Source organism: Coregonus lavaretus, assembly GCF_964263955.1.
Source record: "Coregonus lavaretus genome assembly, chromosome: 22".
NCBI lineage: Eukaryota > Metazoa > Chordata > Actinopteri > Salmoniformes > Salmonidae > Coregonus > Coregonus lavaretus.
Genome location: NC_140009.1, coordinates 42,397,197 through 42,419,319, shown reverse-complemented (window position 1 = coordinate 42,419,319; position 22,123 = coordinate 42,397,197). Strand labels below are relative to the sequence as shown.

Sequence of the window (22,123 nt, the reverse complement as noted above, 5' to 3'; positions counted from 1 at the left end):
TGGGAGCATGCCCTGCCTCACGCTCCGTTGATAGACTAGACTCACTCTCATTCTTTCTCTCCCTCTCCTCTTTCATACCCCCGCTGTATTTCTTTTGACCTCTCCCCTCTTTCCATCACCTTCCCATTCTCTCTATCCTTCCTCTTTCTCTTTTCCTCTCTCTCCCCCTTCTCCCCTTCACTGTATATTTCTCTCTCCATCTCTTACCATTCTCTCTCTCTCTCTCTCTCTCTCTCTCTCTCTCTCTCAGCAGGTTTCCATCCAACATTTTAATGCAAGTAAAGTACATGTGGGATAAAAAAAAGGAATGACAGCCTGATGGAAACAGCACATGTGTTGGTAAACTTCCAAATGTCGACAAAACAAAATACTCTAGACAAGGTGGGATCTTTTTGTGTCTGTAATATTCATTATGCGAGAAAGGGTGGTGGAAATACCTTTATAAATATTGATATAACAACCAACATATCGAAGTAATCTTGGGAGTCACGCGATGACATGTGTGGTCCTTCCATTTTGACTCAGGAAAGCATGCAGTTTATTAGGCTAGGCTACAGATAAAATCAGTTGTGATGAACTTCACAGGGTGGTAAAAGTGCACAGTGATGAGCTCGATGCTCGTTTCCAATAAATGTTGAGGGTCTTATTCTGGTTTCATGATTATTGATGCTTGGCTGCCGTTTGACAAGTAAAAATAGTCTCGCTCTTATCAATAGATGGGTTAGCTGACAACGTCACGAAAACGATGTGCACGCTTAAATAGGGAAGAAGTTGTTGTGATTCTGGATGGCCAGATAGCCACCAACCATGCATGACAAGAAATTGCCATGTGGGGAATCGAAAGTGACTCGTTTCAGGTAGTTTCATCTCGTTCTTGATACCATGTCTTGTTTTGAGGTGTTTTGACTGATTTCATGTCAATGCTAATATGTCAATGCTAAAATTCGCTAGATAGCTAACCAACAACTGTAACTATGTATTTGAGAGACAACGTGCTCATTGTGCAAATGTAATTGTTTTCAATAAACATTGGAGACTAAATATATACCGAAGAAAAATATAAACACAACATGCAAAGTGTTGGTCCCATGTTTCATGAGCTGAAATAAATGACCCCAGAAATTATCCATATGCACAAAAAGCTTATTTCTATCAAATTTGTGCACAAATTTGTTTACATCCCTGTTAGTGAGCATTTCTCCTTTACCAAGATAATCCATCCACCTGACAGGTGTGGCATATCAAGAAGCTGATTAAACAGCATGTTCATTACACAGATGCACCTTGTGCTGTGGACAATAAAAGACCACTCTAAAATATGCAGTTTTCTCACCAACACAATGCCACAGTTGTTTCAAGTTTTGAGGGAGCATGCAATTGACATGCTGACTGCATGAATGTCCACCGGAGCTGTTGCCAGAAAATTGAATGTTAATTTCTCTACCATAAGCCGCCTCCAACGTCGTTTTAGAGAATTTGGCAGTACGTAGAACCGGCCTCACAACCGCAGACCACGTGTAACCACGCCAGCCCAGGACCTCCACATCCGGCTTCTTCACCTGCGGGATTGTCTGAGACCAGCCACCCGGACAACTGATGAAACTGAGCAGTATTTCTGTCTGTAATAAAGCCCTTTTCTGGAAAAAAAACTCATTCTGATTGGCTGGGCCTAGCTCCCCAGTGGGTGGGCCTGGCTCCCATGTGGGTGGGCCTATGCCCTCCCAGGCCCACCCATGACTGTGCTCTGTCCAGTCATGTGAAATCCATAGATTAGGGCCTAATGAATTTATTTCAATTCACTGATTTCCTTATATGAACTGTAACTGAGTAAAATCGTTTAAATTGTTGTATGTTGCGTTTGTATTTTTGTTCAGTATAGTTTACATTTACATTTACATTTACATTTTAGTCATTTAGCAGACGCTCTTATCCAGAGTGACTTACAGTTAGAGTGCATACATTTTTCATACTGGCCCCCCGCGGGAAACAAACCCACAACCCTGGCGTTGCAAGCGCCATGCTCTACCAACTGAGCTACACGGGGCCCGAGAAACTGCTAGGCAACAATCCAGCTTTGCCTGATCTTCAATATTTATATTACAAGTTACATACATGAAGTCACAACACCTAAAAACTCAGTTCTCATTGTTCATCCTCCTGTTCATTAATTTGCTCTAAAGACCCATGCTTTCTGCCTATGTGATCATCCAGGTACTTGCGACGGGTGAAGCAGCTGCCGCACACCTTGCACTCGTGTGGCTTCTCTCCAGTATGCGTGCGTCGGTGCGCGTTGAGAATACTGATCTGGGTGAAGCTCTTGGAACAGTCCTCACACTTGTATGGCCTCTCCCCAGTGTGTATTCTCATGTGGACTTTGAGGTAATTTGGGTTGACAAAGCTCTTCTTACACGCTGTGCACTTGGTCTTCTCTTGGTCTGCCAGATTTGGCCCCTCACTACCCGACACATGTAGCTTCAGATGCATCCGCAGGGAGTCCGGCCGATTGAAGGCCATGACGCAGTGTTCGCAGCTGAATGGTTTCTCTCCGGTGTGAATCATCTTGTGACGGTCCAAGTGAGACTTCTGGATGAAATGCTTCCCACACACATTGCACAGGTGTGGCCTCTTTTCCTTGTCCGTGTGGGAGTACATGTGGCGTTTGAGGTATGTGAGGTGGGTAAACTGTTGACCACAATCATTGCATATGAAGTCCTTTGTCCCCTTGTGGTGAACCTGCATGTTGTGAATCTTCAGGGTATTTTTGCTGCCGTAGTCTTTGCCACACTCTTCACAGTGGTAAGGCTTCTCCCCTGTGTGACGCTGAAGGTGCCTACTCAGCGCATCCCTGTTCGGCAGGACCTTTTCACAGAAACTGCAAATATGAAGTATTTTCACCCTTATCTTTTTCTCTATAGGTGGTCTGAATCTTATTATTGGTGCCTTCAAACCCGTGGCACCTTGCTTTTTGCCTTTCTTTTTAACAGTGACGTTTTCAGAGTCAGAGTTGGAATCTGACTTCACTGTCTTCTTGCTCTTTGGTCCTCTTTTTCTCTTTGCAGGCAACACCTCCTGTTCTGTCTCCTCCTCTGGATGGTCAGAGCGGTGCCACTCTTCAATTAAGTCTTTAGGCTCCGTCTGGGAGTCTTGGTCACTCTCCTCACATAGGTTCTTAGACTGAGTCTCAGCATCTTGGTCACTCTCCTCACTTAGGTTCTTAGACTGAGTCTCAGCATCTTGGTCACTCTCCTCACTTAGGTTCTTAGACTGAGTCTCATGTTGTCAACAATCTAACCCAACCTTGTCTGTTTTTCCCCATAGTTGTGCACGTGTCGGTTTTGTTGCAAAACAGCCAACCCATCGATAATAATGTCATCATGTAAGCTGGCCTACCCGCACTGTATCTGTGAAGCGGGTGAGCTCTTGGCTAGAGTGTACGTGCCAATATGCCAATTAATGTAACAGTTTTTGTGATAAAACTATCGGTAGAGTTGAAAATGCGATGGAAACACATTGAACTTTAGATTTTTATTCGATACATGAAAATGTAAGCAATAAAGTACCTTTTATGTGCACTACCTCATTACGCACTGATTTTTATCCGCAACAAGTCCATTTGGTGGAGAAACACCACTGGTGGAAAAATGTGCACATTTTCTTTATGCAGGTTTGAGAATATTAATCTGAAAAACTGTCCTCAATTGGATGGAAACCTAGCTATTGCTGCTATGTTTTCTCCCTTCCCTCTCCCGTCTCCCTCCTTCCCCCCTTCCCTTCCCCCTCCTTCCCCCCTTCCCTTCCCCTCATCTCCCTCACTTCCCTCTATCCCTCTGTCTCTCTGTGGGTAACTAGAGGACAGCATGCCTGACTGGCTGTTTGAAAGGCCTCCCTGTCTTATCTCTCCAGCGCCAACAGACACACCGCTTCACTCCCTCCAGTGATGAAGATAGTCTGCCTCAGTACTCTGTGTGTCTGACTCTGGCCGTACCTCACTTCTCTTTCCTAACTCACCTCCTTAACCCACCTCCTCAATCTCACTCCACAGTTGGTATAACCAAGGCAGTCAGTCCAAAGGGTACTCTGTCTGTCCATCTGTCTGTCTGCCCGTCTGCCTGTTTGTTGGCTTTCCTGTGGTTATATCTTTGCTAGAGTCGAACCGAGGAAGCAGCATAGTGTTAATGTGCAAATCAATGTGTTGTGTTGTTTCCCTCTTATTGACTGTTAAAACCATGTTCTTTTTATTTTTTTATTTAACCTTTATTTAACCAGGTAAGCCAGTTGAGAACAAGTTCTCATTTACAACTGTGACCTGGCCAAGATAAAGCAAAGCAGTGTGATAAAAACAACAACACAGAGTTACATATGGGGTAAACAAAACATAAAGTCAAAAATACAACAGAAAATATATATACAGTGTGTGTGAATGTAGTAAGTTATGGAGGTAAGGCAATAAATAGGCCATACTGCAAAATAGTTACAATTTCGTATTAACATGATAGATGATAGATGTGCAAAAGATGATGTGCAAATAGAGATACTGGGGTGCAAATTAGCAAAATAAATAACAATATGGGGATGAGGTAGTTGGGTGGGCTAATTTCAGAAAGGCTGTATACAGGTGCAGTGATCGGTAAGCTGCTCTGACAACTGACGCTTAAAGTTAGTGAGGGAGATAAGAGTCTCCAGCTTCAGAGATGTTTGCAGTTTGTTCCAGTCATTGGCAGCAGAGAACTGGAAGGAATGGCGGCCAAATGAGATGTTGGCTTTGGGGATGACCAGTGAGATATACCCGCTGTAGCGCAGACTACGGGTGGGTGTTGCTATGGTGACCAGTGAGCTAAGATAAGACGGGGATTTGCCTAGCAGTGATTTATAGATGACCTTAAGCCAGTGGGTTTGGCGACGAATATGTAGTGAGGGCCAGCCAACAAGAGCGTACAGGTCACAATGGTGGGTAGTATATGGGGCTTTGGTGACAAAACGGATGGCACTGTGATAGACTACATCCAATTTGCTAAGTAGAGTGTTGGAGGCTATTTTGTAAATGACATCGCCGAAGTCAAGGATCGGTAGGATAGTCAGTTCTACGAGGGCATGTTTGGCAGCATGAGTGAAGGAGGCTTTGTTGCGAAATAGGAAGCCGATTCTAGATCTAACTTTTGATTGGAGATGCTTAATGTGAGTCTGGAAGGAGAGTTTACAGTCTAACCAGACACCTAGGTATTTGTAGTTGTCCACATACTCTAGGTCAGACCCGCCGAGAGTAGTGATTCTAGTCAGGTGGGCGGGTGCAAGCAGCGTTTGGTTGAAGAGCATGCATTTAGTTTTACTAGTGTTTAAGAGCAGTTGGAGGCTACGGAAGGAGTGTTGTATGGCGTTGAAGCTCGTTTGGAGGTTAGTTAACACAGTGTCCAATGAAGGGCCAGATGTATACAAAATGTCCGCATAGAGGTGGATCCGAGCGTCACCAGCAGCAAGAGCGACATCATTGATATACACAGAGAATTGAGTCGGCCCGAGAATTGAACCCTGTGGCACCCCCATAGAGACGGCCAGAGGTCCAGACAACAGGCCCTCCGATTTGACACATTGAACTCTATCTGAGAAGTAGTTGGTGAACCAGGCGAGGCAGTCATTAGAGAAACCAAGGCTATTTAGTCTGCCAATAAGAATATGGTGGTTGACAGAGTCGAAAGCCTTGGCGCCTTTGACAGGAATCCAATTGCAAAGTAAAGCTGGATACTGTATTTGTGGTTCAAGCAAACTAGTGGCACCCACTTCCGAAGTCTGGTTCCGAATGGGAGACCATGTAAATCTCAGTTAGCCTCTCTCCAACCTGTAATAGAATTGGAAGTTTGAAGAGGAGCTACAGTCCTCATAAGGCAGACAGTCCCCACAATAGAGAATAACCTCAGAATCAATACAGAATGTTCCCTTTCATGGTCTTCCATAGAAGACAAATCACAAAGACATTCAAAGAAAAAGGAGCAGATTGTACAGATGTTGTTTGAAGCTGTAATCTGTAGGGTAGTTGTTTTTTTCTCTACCAGCCTTATGTGGAGCAAAGCATTCCCAGACACCTACGCCCTGATACTAGTTGCAGGGCAGACTACAACTCAAAGTCGACAGTTTTACTCTGGCTGCACTTTTGTGATGGCCAGTGCTAGTTAGGAGGTAGTTAAGGTGTTAGGGGCGTAGAAGACTGATGTATCCCTGGCTGTCTTATAGAGCTCTGGGAAGAAGCCTCGGACTCGAAAGCCCCTGGGCCGAAGGAGAGGCAAGAGGAACTTGAAACGAAAGCTAACTTCCTCCGCCTTTTGCCGTCTCTTCATTCCTCCCTCTCCCCTCCTCCTGCCATCACTCTCCCCTCCTCAGTCCCATTAGCCGACAGATTGTACGTTACTCAGGCGGCGTGCTTCTGCTCGGCCTGGCGACCGAGTTCTAAAGCGGCGGTGGAGCGCGGTGAGACCTGGTGTTAATTTGTTTTCTCTCTCCCAGCGTGGAGGTGCCAGCGACACAGTGTTTACCTTAATCCTCTGCGCATTTACAGTGCCTTGCAAAAGTATTCATCCCCCTTGGCGTTTTTCCTATTTTGTTGCATTACAACCTGTAATTTAAATTATTTTTATTTGGATTTCATATAATGGACATACACAAAATAGTCCAAATTGGTGAAGTGAAATGAAAAAAATTACTTGTTTCAAAAAATTCAAATAAATAAATAATGGAAAAGTGGTGCAACCCATTACCTTCAGAAGTCACATAATTCCACCTGTGTGCAATCCAAGTGTCACATGACCTAATTATATATTCACCTGTTCAGAAAGGCGCCAGAGTCTGCAACACCATTAAGCAAGGGGCACCACCAAGCAAGCGGCACCATGAAGACCAAGGCGCTCTCAGAACAGGTCAGGGACAGGTTGGGGAGAAGTACAGATCAGGGTTGAGTTATAAAAAAATATCAGAAACTTTGAACATCCCACGGAGCACCATTAAATCCATTATTAAAATAATGGAAAGAATATGGCACCACAACAAACCTGCCAAGAGAGGGCCGCCCACCAAAACCCACGGACCAGGCAAGGAGGGCATTAATGAGAGAGGCAACAAGGAGACCAAAGATAACCCTGAAGGAGCTGCAAAGCTCCACATCGGAGATTGGAGTATCTGTCCATAGGGCCACTTTAAGCCGTACACTCCACAGAGCTGGGCTTTATGGATTAGTGATCAGAAAAAAAGCCATTGCTTAAAGAAAAAAATAAGCAAACACGTTTGGTGTTCGCCAAAAGGCAAGACTCCCCAAACATATGGAAGAAGGTACTCTGGTCAGATGAGACAAAAATTTTGCTTTTTGGCCATCAAGGAAAACGCTATGTCCGGCGCAATCCCAATCACCCCGAGAACACCATCCCCACAGTGAAGCATGGTGGTGGCAGCATCATTTCTTCATCGGCAGGGACTGGGAAACTGGTTAGAATTGAAGGAATGATGGATGGCGCTAAATACAGGGAAATTCTTGAGGGAAACCTGTTTCAGTCTTCCAGAGACTGGGACTGAGGTTCACCTTCCAGCAGGACAATGACCCTAAGCATACTGCTAAAGCAACACTCGAGTGATTTAAGGGGAAACATTTAAATGTCTTGGAATGGCCTAGTCAAAGCCCAGACCTCAATCCAATTGAGAATCTGTGTTATGACTTAAAGATTGCTGTAGACCAGCGGAACCCATTCAACTTGAAGGAGCTGGAGCAGTTTTGCCTTGAAGAATGGGCAAAAATCCCAGTGGCTAGATGTGCCAAGCTTATAGAGACATACCCCCAAGAGACTTGCAGCTGTAATCGCTGCAAAAGGTGACTCTACAAAGGATTGACTTTGGGGGGATGTTTAGTTATGAATGCTCAAGTTTTCAGTTTTTTTGTCTTATTTCTTGTTTTTTCACACAACAACAAAAAATTGTGCATCTTCAAAGTGGTAGCATGTTGTGTAAATCAAATGATACAAACCCCCAGAAAATCTATTTTAATTCCAGGTTGTAAGGCAACAAAATAGGAAAAATGCCAAGGGGGGTGAATACTTTCGCAAGCCACTGTAAACCTGGTATATCAACCGCTCAAAGACATATCTATAACACACATTTCTATGTGAATTTGGTCGGATCACCCTAAAAATTTAATATTGCAGTTTAAATTTTTGTGCATCACACAACTGAAAGATGTGGCTCTGTGCTTGTGGTGTGCTAGCGTATAGGGGAAGGTTAGGGGGAAGGTTTTGTGGGAGATGATTGGTTGGTAGATTAAGCTAATTCTATTGTCGCAGGGAGATTCCCCCAGCTCTCTGTATTGGCAAACGAAGGCAAAGTTTGACGGGTTGGTCCACCAGACTTGGCACATTTGGGCGGAAGTGCCCTGGGAATGAGATTAGTCTAACTCTAACCACACTCATCAGCTAGCTTACCGCATACATATGGCTTTGTCTAGCTACCGACTCTAGTCTCTCTCCTAAAAACATCTGTCTGGCAGAATGGCCATTAACTAGTAATTAATAATTAGTAACTAGCCATTAATTAGTCTGGCCATTAACACTAGAAAAGCTGGGCCTCAAGGGACCCCTCCTTTGAGCCAATGAGTTATTTTGAAATAGTCTAATTTCATATACAGTACCAGTCAAAAGTTTTTACTATTTTCTACATTGTAGAATAGTGAAGACAACAAAACTATGAAATAACACATGGAATCATGTAGTAACCAAAAAAGTGTTAAACAAATCAAATTATATTTTATATTTGAGATTCTTCAAAGTGGCCAACCTTTGCCTTGATGACAGCTTTGCACACTCTTGGCATTCTCTCAACCAGCTTCACCTGGAATTATTTTCCAACAAGGAGTTACCAATGTAGAAAATAGTAAAAAATAAAGAAAAACCCTTGAATGAGTAGGTGTTCTAAAACGTTTGACCGGTAGTGTATAGCAATTGGAGGATACAATTATTTATTCCGACAACCCATTTATGAGAGAGCTGTGTTTCATCCTCCCCTCTCCCCATCATCCTCAGAGTGCTCTCCCTCCCTCCTCTTCCTCCCCCTGTCTCTGTCAGGTTAATACTGTGCCTTCAGAAAGTATTCATACCCCTTGACTTATTCCACATTTTGTTGGGTTATAACATGAGTTCAAAATGGATTAAATCAATTTTTGTTGTTACTTTTGGTGCTTCTGTCAAATGTGTCTCACATATCAAGCCGGTCTATATCAGTGCAGCTGACCCCTTATTATAGCACGCACCATGCCTGCTCCACTTACGCATTGTTAGCCTGCAGACTTTACAATGCAAGAATATACCGGTAGCTTCTAGCTATTGTAGGCTAACCTTTGTTAGTTAACATCAATTCACTACCCTAGTACTTTGTTGTTTGTAATAATATGCAAACCATACAAAAAAGTTATTAATTCACCTATTCGGTCTCTCTCACATCTTTCCCAAAGATGATCTATTGCCTTAGCGATCTGACTGTGCTCCAACTGGCCACCCCCCTCTTGCCTTGATGTCATTACTATAAAATAAGCTACTTCTATCCAAATGTTGTTGATCAGTACAATAAATTAAGTCCCAAACGGAATGGAAATAGATTCTCATCTGTAGCCTCATGAAATCAGCCAAAACAAGATCAATAACTCTATGCATGCACACACTCCTATTGAATATGCATTTACCTGTAATGTGAATAGACCTATGCTACATCTTGATTTACCCAGTTTAATAATAGAGATTTACCATTCAAATAAATGATTACCATTGTTGTTATGTACTTAGATAAGTAAAATTGATTCATTAATGCATATATGGCTCTATGAAAACATGTTCAAGTGCCATTCTGTGACTTTGGCTAATATGCCATTTTTGCTGTGGTATCGTTTTGTGAAACTAAACCTGGTATTGAAGTCAAAATTCTGGGATCCTGACAATACTACCGTCATTATAGGAACTCGGGCATCCTGTTTGTTTTTCACACTGGAATGTATCAACAGGCTTGTTTGTGTCACGGTTCAGACAGACGACCAGAGGACCACAATTGCGTCACACCAGAAAGTTTATTAAAACTTAAGGGAAAAGGGAAGTAGGGTGTGAATGAAGGCTCCAGGGGTAACAGGGATCCCGTCCAATGTGCTGGGTCTGTGCCCCCCCCAGTGGCAGCGATGCGTCCTATGAAGCCGGTGGTGGGTGGTCCAGAAGTCCTGGGGGGGGGAGACACAGACACAACAGGGCGGAATGAAACAAGGCAGCAGTACAGTTCAAGGGAAATCCAAAATACGTAGTAGCAAGGCAGAAGGCTGGTCAGAGTTACCGGGATTGAAGAGTAGTCAGGAGTCGTTATGGCAGAAGCAGGTCTGGATCTCCTGGGGCAGAAGAGTATCCAAAAATCAGGCAGGTCCGGGGTCACAAAACCAGGGTGAGCCAGAAGCGCGAGCAAACAGGTTCCGGGTGTGAGCTTTGCAGACGATCTGACACCGGAGAGCTGAAAGACAGGGCCTTAAATACTGGGAGAGGTAGTGGGTAATGCAGCGCAGCTGGCAGAGTAATTAGAGCAGAGCAGAGCAGGGACAGGTGGAGCTAGTTAGGCTGAGTAGAGAGAGAGGTGAGCAGAGTGGAAGAAAATAAAGGTGGTAACCCGGTGGAGTGAGAGGCTCATGACAGAACCCCCCCCCCAAGGGACGGCCCCAGAAGTCCCAAGAGCAACACCACGCCGGGCGGGAGGAGGGGAGCCGGAGGAGGGCTAGAACTCCTCCGAACGGTCCGAGTGAACGTCCTCATCCTCGGAGGAAGCCGGAGGGCCGTGGTCGGGAGATGGGACAGGTCCCGAGACAGGATCAGGCACAGGACAGGAAGCCGAGCGGGCAGGACGGTTAGGGACCCCTCTGGGGCGGCCCCTACGGATTGCAGGTTGATCAGGATGCCGTTGGTGGAAAGCGGTGATGAGAGTCCTATCCACAATCCGACTAGCTGGCACCCAGGTCCTTTCCTCAGGTCCATAGCCCTCCCAGTCAATGAGGTACTGGAGACCCCTACCCCTCCGTCTGGACCGAAGCAGGCGGCGGACGGTGTAAACCAGACCACCATCGACGAGCCGTGGAGGAGGAGGACAAGGCGCAGCAGGGACCAGCGGACTCTCATGGATGGGCTTAATCTTAGACACATGGAAAGTGGGGTGCACCCTCAGGGAATTAGGCAGTTGGAGCCGGACAGCAGTTGGGCTAATCACTCTTATGATAGGGAATGGGCCAATGAACCGAGGTGCCAGCTTCTGCGACTCCACCCTGAGTGGCAGGTTCTTCGATGACAACCACACCCTTTGACCAACATGGTAGGTGGGAGCAGGAATTCTCCGACGGTTGGCCCCGGTAGTGTAGCTGGCAATGGATCTGAGGAGTGTGGCTCGGGCTTGTGACCAGGTGCGGCGACATCGACGGGCAAAAGCAAGTGCAGATGGGCAAGTAACCTCCTCTTCCTGGCTGGCAAATAGAGGAGGCTGGTATCCATAAACACATTGGAAAGGGGACATACCGATGGCAGAGCAGGTCAGAGAATTGTGTGCGTACTCCACCCATGTCAATTGCTGCGACCAGGAGTGGGGGTTGCGTGAAGTCATGCATCGCAGTGCCTTCTCGAGCTCCTGATTAGCCCGCTCTGACTGCCCATTGGATTGGGGATGGAATCCGGAAGTCAGACTGACTGTGGCTCCCAGCAGGTGACAGAACTCCTTCCAAAAAGCGGAGGAGAATTGTGGACCACGGTCAGAAACTACATCCTTTGGCAGTCCGTGGATCCGGAAGACGTGTTCCAGGACCACCTGGGCGGTCTCCTTGGCGGTTGGGAGCTTGGGGAGGGGAATGAAGTGTGCCATCTTGCTGAAACGGTCGACTATGGTGAGAATGACGGTCATGCCACTTGAAGGGGGCAGCCCCGTGACAAAGTCAAGGGCGATGTGAGACCAGGGACGTCTGGGCACAGGCAGGGGCTGCAGCAATCCGGCTGGGGGCTGGCAGGACGACTTGTGTTGGTTGCAGATGGGGCAGGCTTGGACGAATTCCCGTACATCCTTTCTCAGAGAGGGCCACCAGAACCTCTGGGCGAGCAGGTTGTAAGTGCGGGTGGAGCCAGGGTGACAAGCTAGGCGGGAGTCATGTCCCCACTGAACGACCTGGGACCTCAGGTCTTCGGGGACAAAAAGGCGGTCAGCTGGGCAAGTGCTGGGACCTGGCTGGTTACGGAGAGCCTCCAGCACCTGTTCCTCAACAGCCCAGGTCAGAGCTGCAACGATGCAGGGACTTGGCAGAATCGACACAGGGTCCTTGGAGGGGGTGTCATCCTTCTGGAATTGACGGGAGAGGGCGTCTGGCTTGGTGTTGCGTGATCCAGGCCGGTATGACAGAGTGAAATTAAACCTGGTGAAGAACAGGGCCCAGCGGGACTGCCTGGAGTTCAACCGTTTGGCCGTGCGGATGTACTCCAAGTTCTTATGATCGGTCCAAACGAGAAATGGAATGGTGGACCCCTCCAGCCAGTGACGCCACTCCTCCAAGGCAAGCTTCACAGCCAGCAGCTCACGGTTCCCTATGTCGTAATTGCACTCAGAGGGGGACAACCGACGTGAGAAAAAGGCACAGGGATGGAGCTTCCTATCCTCCGCAGCCCACTGAGAAATCACAGCACCAACTCCCACATCCGAGGCGTCCACCTCCACAATGAATTGCCGGTCCACATCAGGCATCTGGAGGATGGGAGCGGAGGTGAACCTCACCTTGAGGGTACTGAAGGCTTTGTCGGCTGCTGGGGTCCAGGTGAAGGGTTGCTTGGTGCTGGTTAGAGCAGTGAGAGGGGCAGCAACGGTACTGTAGTTCCGGATAAACTTTCTATAGAAGTTAGCAAACCCCAGAAACTGTTGCAGCTTCTTTCTGTTCTCCGGAACTGGCCATGAAGTGACTGCTGATACTTTGGCAGGATCCATTTGGATACTTCCCTCTGCCACTATGTACCCCAGGAAGGCCACTGTCTTGACGTGAAACTCACATTTCTCTGCCTTGGCGTAGAGGGAATTCTCCAGAAGACGATGAAGGACTTGCTGGACATGGCGGGTGTGTTCAGACAGGTTTCTGGAGTAGATTAAGATGTCATCCAGGTAAACGAAGACAAACTTGTTTAACATGTCCCGCAGTACATCATTCACAAGAGCCTGGAACACAGCAGGAGCATTGGTGAGGCCAAAAGGCATAACCAGATACTCGTAGTGGCCTGTTGGTGTATTGAATGCGGTTTTCCATTCATCTCCCTCCCGGATCCGCACTAGGTGGTAAGCGTTTCTGAGATCCAACTTGGTAAAAACAGTGGCTCCCTGGAGCAACTCAAAAGCAGAGGTGAGCAGAGGCAGAGGGTAACGGTTTTTCACTGTGATGTCGTTGAGTCCCCTGTAGTCGATGCAGGGGCGAAGAGATCCGTCCTTCTTCCCCACAAAGAAGAAGCCAGCACCAGCAGGAGATGAAGATGAACGGATTAATCCTGCGGACAGAGAGCCATTGATGTAGTCCTCCATGGACTTTCTTTCAGGAGCAGACAACGAATAAAGACGACCCTTTGGAGGGGCTGTTCCAGGGAGGAGGTCGATGGCACAGTCGTACGGTCGGTGAGGGGGCAGAGATGTGGCTCTTGCTTTGTTAAACACCTCTCTGAGACCATGGTAGCATTCTGGGACATTGGAGAGGTCAGGAGCGGAGTTAGTAGGTACTGGCCGAGGGGGTAGTGCGGCAGCAAGCAGGCAGGTTCGGTGGCAGTCCTCTCCCCACTCCCTGATCACCCCGGTCACCCAGTCGAGCTGAGGGTTGTGCCGGCGGAGCCATGGGTAACCCAGGATGAGGGGTTGGCCTGGAGAGGGGAGCAGGTGAAACTGGATAGTTTCTTGATGGTTTCCGGACAGACCCATCGAGACCGGGGCCGTGACATGAGTGACCGATCCGAGTAAGTGTCCGTCCAGTGCCCGGGCAGGAATAGGAGGTGTCAAACGGAGGTTCTCCAGTCCCAGTTGGCGTGCCAGCTTGATGTCCATTATGTTGGCTTCGGCGCCAGAATCCACCAGAGCAGCCAGGGTGTGAGTTGAGTCAGAGAGGCGGAGGTGAACTTGCAGCAGGGGTTTGCGGTCGGAGGACTGGATGGTCATTGAACTCAACCGGACTCCCCCTATGCCCGGTGAGCTTCGGCCCTTTAAAGGGCAGGTTACCACACGATGTCCATCACCTCCACAATAGAGGCAGAGGTTTGAGGTGAAGCGGCGCTGGCGCTCTGCAGGAGTGAGAGAGGCTCGCCCAATCTCCATAGGCTCAGACTGATCAAGCTGACCTGGGTGAGTGGCAGTAGATGACAGGAGCCCAGTCGGATCTCTCCGAATGCCGGTAGTAGGTGGACCTTGGCGCCCCCTCTCACGACGACGGGTCTGTATCCTTCTGTCGATCCTGACAGTCAGTGCGATGGCTTCATCAAGAGTGGAAGGCAGTTCATGGGAGACCAACTCGTCCTTGATATAGTCAGCCAAACTATGGAAGAACGCGTCCACCAACGATGGTGTGTTCCAAGAACTTCGTCTAGCCAGGGTTCGGAAGTCGATGGAATGGTCTGCGACTGTACGTCTGCCTTGTCGAATACTGAACAGTTCACGAGACGCCTCTGCGGTTGGTGAATCCAGGTCAAACACCTTCAGCATCTCCTCAGCAAACAGGTCGAAGGTTGCACATGCGGGGGTTTGACGTTCGAACTCTGCTGTTCCCCAGAGTCGAGCTCGGCCCGTCAGGTGAGTGATGGCATACCCAACTTTAGCCCCCTCCGTGGCGAAGGTCCTTGGCTGCAAGGAGAACTGAAGTCGGCAGCTAGTCAGGAATGGCCGGACCTGGGTTGAATCGCCGTTGAACCGCTCGGGGTTTCCAATCTTGGGTTCCGGAGCAGCGGCTGCAATGACCGGGGCAGGTAACTCGGGGGCAGGGCTGGTGGGCAGACTGGCTGGGGTAAGGTTGGTGAGGAGTTGAATGATCATGGCGAGTTGTTGTTGCTGCTGCTGGAACTGCTGCTCATGCTCATCGGTTTCCATGTCGGGGAAAGTGTGCGCTGAGTCCATAATGGTCAGATCGTACTGTCACGGTTCAGACAGACGACCAGAGGACCACAATTGCGTCACACCAGAAAGTTTATTAAAACTTAAGGGAAAAGGGAAGTAGGGTGTGAATGAAGGCTCCAGGGGTAACAGGGATCCCGTCCAATGTGCTGGGTCTGTGCCCCCCCCCAGTGGCAGCGATGCGTCCTATGAAGCCGGTGGTGGGTGGTCCAGAAGTCCTGGGGGGGGGAGACACAGACACAACAGGGCGGAATGAAACAAGGCAGCAGTACAGTTCAAGGGAAATCCAAAATACGTAGTAGCAAGGCAGAAGGCTGGTCAGAGTTACCGGGATTGAAGAGTAGTCAGGAGTCGTTATGGCAGAAGCAGGTCTGGATCTCCTGGGGCAGAAGAGTATCCAAAAATCAGGCAGGTCCGGGGTCACAAAACCAGGGTGAGCCAGAAGCGCGAGCAAACAGGTTCCGGGTGTGAGCTTTGCAGACGATCTGACACCGGAGAGCTGAAAGACAGGGCCTTAAATACTGGGAGAGGTAGTGGGTAATGCAGCGCAGCTGGCAGAGTAATTAGAGCAGAGCAGAGCAGGGACAGGTGGAGCTAGTTAGGCTGAGTAGAGAGAGAGGTGAGCAGAGTGGAAGAAAATAAAGGTGGTAACCCGGTGGAGTGAGAGGCTCATGACAGTTTGTTGTGCTCCTCTATCTCCTCGCTCCCCTCCTCCGTCTGGCGTGCAGCTCACAGAACGAAGTGGCTTATCAAAACTACAGCTGATATATTGAATTATTGTCATGTTGAACAGGCAGTATATTACGGGGCTGAAGTGAGTGTAGATTTAAGAAGGTTATCTGCTGTGTGTGTGTGACAGAGTTATTAGCCTTTTAATGACTTTTAGCATGTGTGTGTGTGCATGCAAAAACCTGTTTGTGTGTGTGTGGTAGAGACCTAGAGGTATTGGACTTTAACATAACTTGTAGCACATTATTCGCAGTGCCTTTTACTCATTAACCCCTTAATACTATATGCCAGTTCAGAGTATTGTACACTCTAGCACACATTACTGCCTATTATTTTGGGTCATCATCTCAGTTAAATATGGCTAATGCTAAATGATGATACTATGGAGCTTCAATGCGCTGCAATTACCAGTTAGCTGTTAGCCTACCCCCCCCCCCCCCCCCCCCCCCCCCCCCCGGCAGGAGAAGAATGTCCAAACCCCTGGCCTTTGAGTGCAGTGTGTAGTGTGTAGTGTGAGGGTCCTTCTCTGTAGTGTGAGGTTTTTGTGACCGATTTTTCCGACTCAAAAGCATGTAAGCGAGAGAGAGAGCTGCAGTCAAATAAGGTCTTTGAAGAACTACATCAAATGGGCAAGTCATATCCCAGCTATTGGGCTGACTGCGGCAGCAGAGTGCGGCGGCGGCGGCACAGGGAGGACGTGAGGGGAGTGGAGGGGAGGGGCGATGATTTGTCTTGTCTCTTGTAGGGTGGCCAAGTGGATGCTGGGGTGGAGGGGCTTTTTTCTCCATTGTGTGCGTCCCTTGCACTCTGCTCTCTCTTATATTTCTCCGTCTTTCTCTAGCTCAGAGTCTTAAACCCTTTCTTGCCCAGGGACGACCTCCAAGGCATACCGGCGACCCAGGGACCCCCATCATACGTTATTTAAAAAAAATACAAATAAACTTGTCTTGTCTTCAGGTGAATGATAATGGAAAGGAGAAAGAAGTAATCAACATTTTAATGCCAGGCACCAAAGGCTAAAATGAAATTTTTGCATCTACTTATCAATGTGGCTATTTTTTGGTCCCTTAATATTATTATTTTCTAAAAGTACAAATGTAAATGTCAAAATGTTGATGAAAATGTATATTTTCGTTAGTTTATCATACTACCATCATCAACATTTATTGAATTGTAACTACTTTAAAATGATCATACATCCAAAATGTCAAAGGTCAATGAATCACACGTCATGTAAAAGCACATTTCATAGATAATGTTACAATCTCCACCAAATGTAGTAACTTACTTTTGAAGAGATGGTGATTGGGTCTAAATAGGTGTTTGGCGTTGGGTAGTTTAAATGCTGTAAAAAAAAAAGTGTACTTCAGTGAGTACCGTAAATATTGTGAAAAAGAAGATAAAGGACATCTCTAATGCACTCCACACTGCCCTCTCCCACCTGGACAAGAAGAACACCTATGTGAGAATGCTGTTCATTGACTACAGCTCAGCGTTCAACACTGTCACGCCCTGGCTCTGGGACTCTGTTATGTTGAGCCAGGGTGTGTTGTTTCTATGTGTTTTGTGTTCTAGGTTTATTATCTAGCTCTTGTGTTTCTGTGTTGGCCGGGGTGGTTCTCAATCAGAGGCAACGAGTATCAGCTGTTGCTTGTTGTCTCTGATTGGGAACCATACTTAGGCAGCCTGTTTGCCACAGTGTTTTGTGGGATCTTGTTCCGTGTATGGTTAGTGTTTGTAACCAAGGACGTCACGTTATCGTTTTGTTGTTTTCTTCTCTAATAAATAAGTATGTTCACTCATCACGCTGCGCATTGGTCCACTTCCTCCAACGATCGTGACAAACACCATAGTGTCCTCCAAGCTCATCACTAAGCTAAGGACCCTGGGACTGAACACCTGCCTCAGCAACTGGATCCTTGGACTTCCTGATGGGCCATGTGGTGAGGGTAGGCAACAACACATCCACTACGCTGACCTTCAACACGGGGGCCCCTCAGGGGTGAGTGCTTAGTCCCCTCCTGTACTCCCTGTTCACAAGGCGCAACTAAGGGGGATACAAGGTGCAATGAGTGAGAGAATAGTGCTGAAGCGTGAAATCGGGGTTGTATGATAGGCAGCCTTTGCAAGTCTCATCCGCAATATATTTGTTATTATGTTTATACTGGTCATACTGGTCACAATAAACAGTGTTTTCCCTGACACCCAAAAGTACTTGTTACATTGAATACTAAGCAGGACAGGAAAATGGTCCAATTCACACACTTATCAAGTGAACATCCCTGGTCATCCTACTGCCTCTAATCTGGCGGACTCATTTAAACACACGTTTCGTTTGTCAATTATGTCTAAGTGTTGGAGTGTGCCACTGGCTATCCGTACATTAAAATAACAAGAAAATTGTCATCTGGTTTGCTTAATATAAGTAATTTGAAATTATTTATACTTTTTACTTTTGATACTTAAGTATATTTAAAATCAAATACTTTTAGACTTTTACTCAAGTAGTATTTTACTGGGTGACTTTCACTTTTACTTGAGTCATTTTCTATTAAGGTATCTTTACTTTTACTCAAGTATGATAATTGTGTGGTAATAGTTTCAACATTTTATGGCGCTAAACCTGTGTGTATGAAGGAAATAGACGCCTGGCTCATATAGAAGCCTGTCTTTAATAAGTGTCAGTTGTTTTCAGTGAATGAAACAAATAAACACACAGGCAATTAATTTTAAGTTTTACGGGTACTTGTCTTTAACTGCCATTTCCCGAAAGTCAGACTCTTCCCAAACAATTTTTTCTCAGCCATAGAAACATCTTCATTCACCAAACTATGTGTGGTTATCCTTAGACGTATTCTCCAGACTTATACATAGAGAATTGTTTACGTTGTAAACAAAAAAAGATGAAACATATTTATCCAAAATCTGCTATGTATAAATCCGGTCCCGGAGTGCCTTAACAAAATGAAACCAAAATATTTTGGCTGAATTCATCGAGTGTTCTGAAAGATTTATTAGATATCACCTAATTTACATATGTTTATACAATATTTCCGAAACATTTTAATACAAAAATATATATTTGTGTCCACATTCAACTGGTAAAAGTTGATTGTGATATGATTAAGGGGAAAACATTTGGGTGTCGTGCCTTATTTTGACCTCCCCACATTATAATTGGAAGAGGAAGTCTAACAGCCTATTAGCTAAAACGTTAACTCCAAACACATTTTCACTGGTTAAACAAAAGTTAGCCATGTGTTGGAAAAAAAATTGGCACTTGCCGCACTGGTAGCCTATTCGCAGGTGCTTTTTCAAAGCCTATGTCAGATACATCAATGAGTGAAATTGGCTCCAATGAGTGTAATTTGCTTTATATTAGGACTTGATAAATCATTAGAAAGAAGATAGTCTCCTCTTTTCTACAGTAGGTATGTAATTCAAAATTAGTTCATTCTTTTGCGATATTCATAAAAAACATTGAACTAAAAAAATATGTATTTTTAATAATCTTTGTTTGCGGACCCCTGCAGTACCGCGGACCCCCCGGTTGAATACCCCTGCTCTAGCTCCCCTCCTGCTGGGGGTTGTACACTGAGCAAAAATTTAAATACAACATGCAACAATTTCAACGATTTTAACGAGTTACAGTTCATATAAGGAAATCAGTCAATTGAAATAAATGAATTAGGCCCTAATCTATTTCACATGACTGGGAATACAGATATGCATCTGTTGGTCACAGATACCTTAAATAAAGGTAGGGGTGTGGATCAGAAAACCTGTCAGTATCTGGTGTGACCACCATTTGGCCCATGCAGCGTGACACATCTTCTTCACATAGAGTTGATCAGGCTATTGATTGTGGCCTGTGAAATGTTGTCCCACTCCTTTTCAATGGCTGTGCGAAGTTGCTGGATAAAATGTAAATGTAAATGTAATATTGGCGGGAACTGGAACACGCTGTCGTACACGTCGATCCAGAGCATCCCAAACATGTTCAATAGGTGACATGTCTGGTGAGTATGCAGGCCAGGCCATTTTCAGCTTCCAGGAGCTGTGTACAGATCCTTGTGACATAGAGCCGTGCATTATCATGCTGAAACATGAAGTGATGGCGGCGGATGATTAGCACGACAATGGGCCTCAGGATCTCGTCACGGTATCTCTGTGCATTCAAATTGCCATCGATAAATGCAATTGTGTTCGTTGTTCGTAGCTTATGCCTGCCCATACCATAACCTTACCGCCACCATGGGGCACACTGTTCACAACGTTGACATCAGCAAACTGCTTGCCCACACGACGCCATCTGCCTGGTACAGTTGAAACTGGGATTCATCTGTGAAGACCACACTTCTCCAGCGTGCCAGTGGCTGTCGAAGGTGAGCATTTGCCCACTGAAGTCGGTTACAACGCCAAACTGCTGTCAGGTCAAGACCCTGGTGAGGATGACAAGCACTCAGATGAGCTTCCCTGAGACGGTTTCTGACAGTTTGTGTAGAAGTTATTCGGTTGTGCAAACCCACAGTTTGCACAACTGGCTGGTCTCAGATGATCCCACAGGTGGAGAAGCCAGATGAGGTCCTGGGCTGGCATGGTTACACATGGTCTGCGGTTGTGAGGCCGGTTGGACGTACTGCCAAATTCTCTAAAACGACGTTGGAGGCGGCTGGTAGAGAAATGAACATTCACTTCTATGGCAACAGCTCTGGTGGACATTCCTGCAGTCAGCATGCCAATTGCACGCTCCCTCAAAACTTGAGACATATGTGGCATTGTGTTGTGACAAAACTACACATTTTAGTAGCCTTTTATTGTCCACAGCACACGGTGCAACTGTGTAATGATCATGCTATTTAATCAGCTTCTTGATATGCCAGACCTGTCAGGTGGATGGATTATCTTGACAAAGGATAAATGCTCACTACAGAGAGTGGGGCAAACAAATTTGTGCAAAACAGTTGAGAGAAATGTGTATGAAAAATTTCTGGGATCTTTTATTACAGCTCATGAAACATGGGACCAAGACATTACATGTTGTGTTTATATTTTTGTTCAATATGGTAGATATTGCATTCATTGTCTGTGTATCAAGTTCAAAAACTATTATTTCAAGTTTATCAAAGTTTCATCTATTCAACTTCTCAGATGCATCCAGAGACAACATCCTGGTACTTTGTCAGCCAGGAAAGGTAGTTTCTGGCAGTTTTTGAAGCCAATGTGGCATGTTTAGTTTATTTTCCTCTAATGAATCTGGCTCTAGCATTTGAACCGTTTTGGCTATGAGCTATTATTAATATATTAAACTTTGATTAACTTGAAATGATGGTTTGTAAACTTGATACACACTTGGGCTCCCGAGTGGCGCAGTGGTCTAAGGCACTGCATCTCAGTGCTTGAGGCATCACTACAGACTCCCTGGTTCGATTCCAGGCTGTATCACAACCGGCCGTGATTGGGAGTCCCATAGGGCGGCGCACAATTGGCCCAGCGTCGTCCGGGTTTGGCCGGTGTAGGCCGTCATTGTAAATAAGAATTTGTTCTTAACTGACTTAAATAAAGGTAAAATGAAAAAAAAATACACTATTGAAACTGAATATATAAATATTGCAATATTCATTCAATTCAGTTTCAAATCATGAAATACAAGTTCAATTTATGAATTAAATTAATCATTTTGTGCATTAAACATTCAAAATATTACATTCAAATTCAATATCCTAATACAAATAATAAATTATACAATTAAAATACAATTTATGTTGGCACTGAAATCGCTCCATACTTCTCTGTCCCTACAACTCTGTTCCCTACATACTGTTCTGGCGTCCCGCCAAGCACAGCAGCCAGCCCCACACTGTGCTGCCTTACAGCTCTCCAACCCTAATGAAGCATTAATAAACCCAGTGCAAAACACCGTATCACAGTGAGAAAACAGACACACTGAAGATTGCCTGCCTCACTGCCTGGGAGATCACTCACACCCTCCTCCTCTCTTTGTTCACCATCCACTTCTCTCTGCCCTGCTGTATATTCTCTGTAATTGTTTTTGTAGTGCAGGGTTGTGTCCTCCTTCTCCCCACTACTACTACCATGTCTTCTTTTTCTGCTAAAGTGAATGTTTAAGCATTGCAGTATTCCTCTAATTCTCTACCTCTATACCTCTCGTTATTATCCCAAGCCTAACCTTGCTTGTCTACCACTTCAGGACCACCTTGCTTCTCAGGGAGATGAACTCATTGGCAGT

At 46.1% G+C, this 22,123-nt stretch overlaps 2 protein-coding genes across 5 annotated transcripts in view; one reads left to right on the top strand and one right to left on the bottom strand.

Moving 5' to 3' along the window:
- The window catches only part of LOC311149766 (agrin-like), a 403,861-nt gene that overhangs the window by 245,182 nt on the left and 136,556 nt on the right, over window positions 1-22,123 (top strand). The window lies entirely within an intron of this gene.
- On the bottom strand, window positions 1,968-16,784 carry LOC311149450 (uncharacterized protein; the record flags this gene model as incomplete). Its single annotated transcript, XM_084186649.1, has 2 exons — window positions 1,968-3,270; window positions 16,764-16,784. 2 exons carry the CDS (start codon window positions 16,782-16,784, stop codon window positions 2,143-2,145), a joined length of 1,149 nt encoding a protein of 382 aa, XP_084042775.1. The 3' UTR covers window positions 1,968-2,142.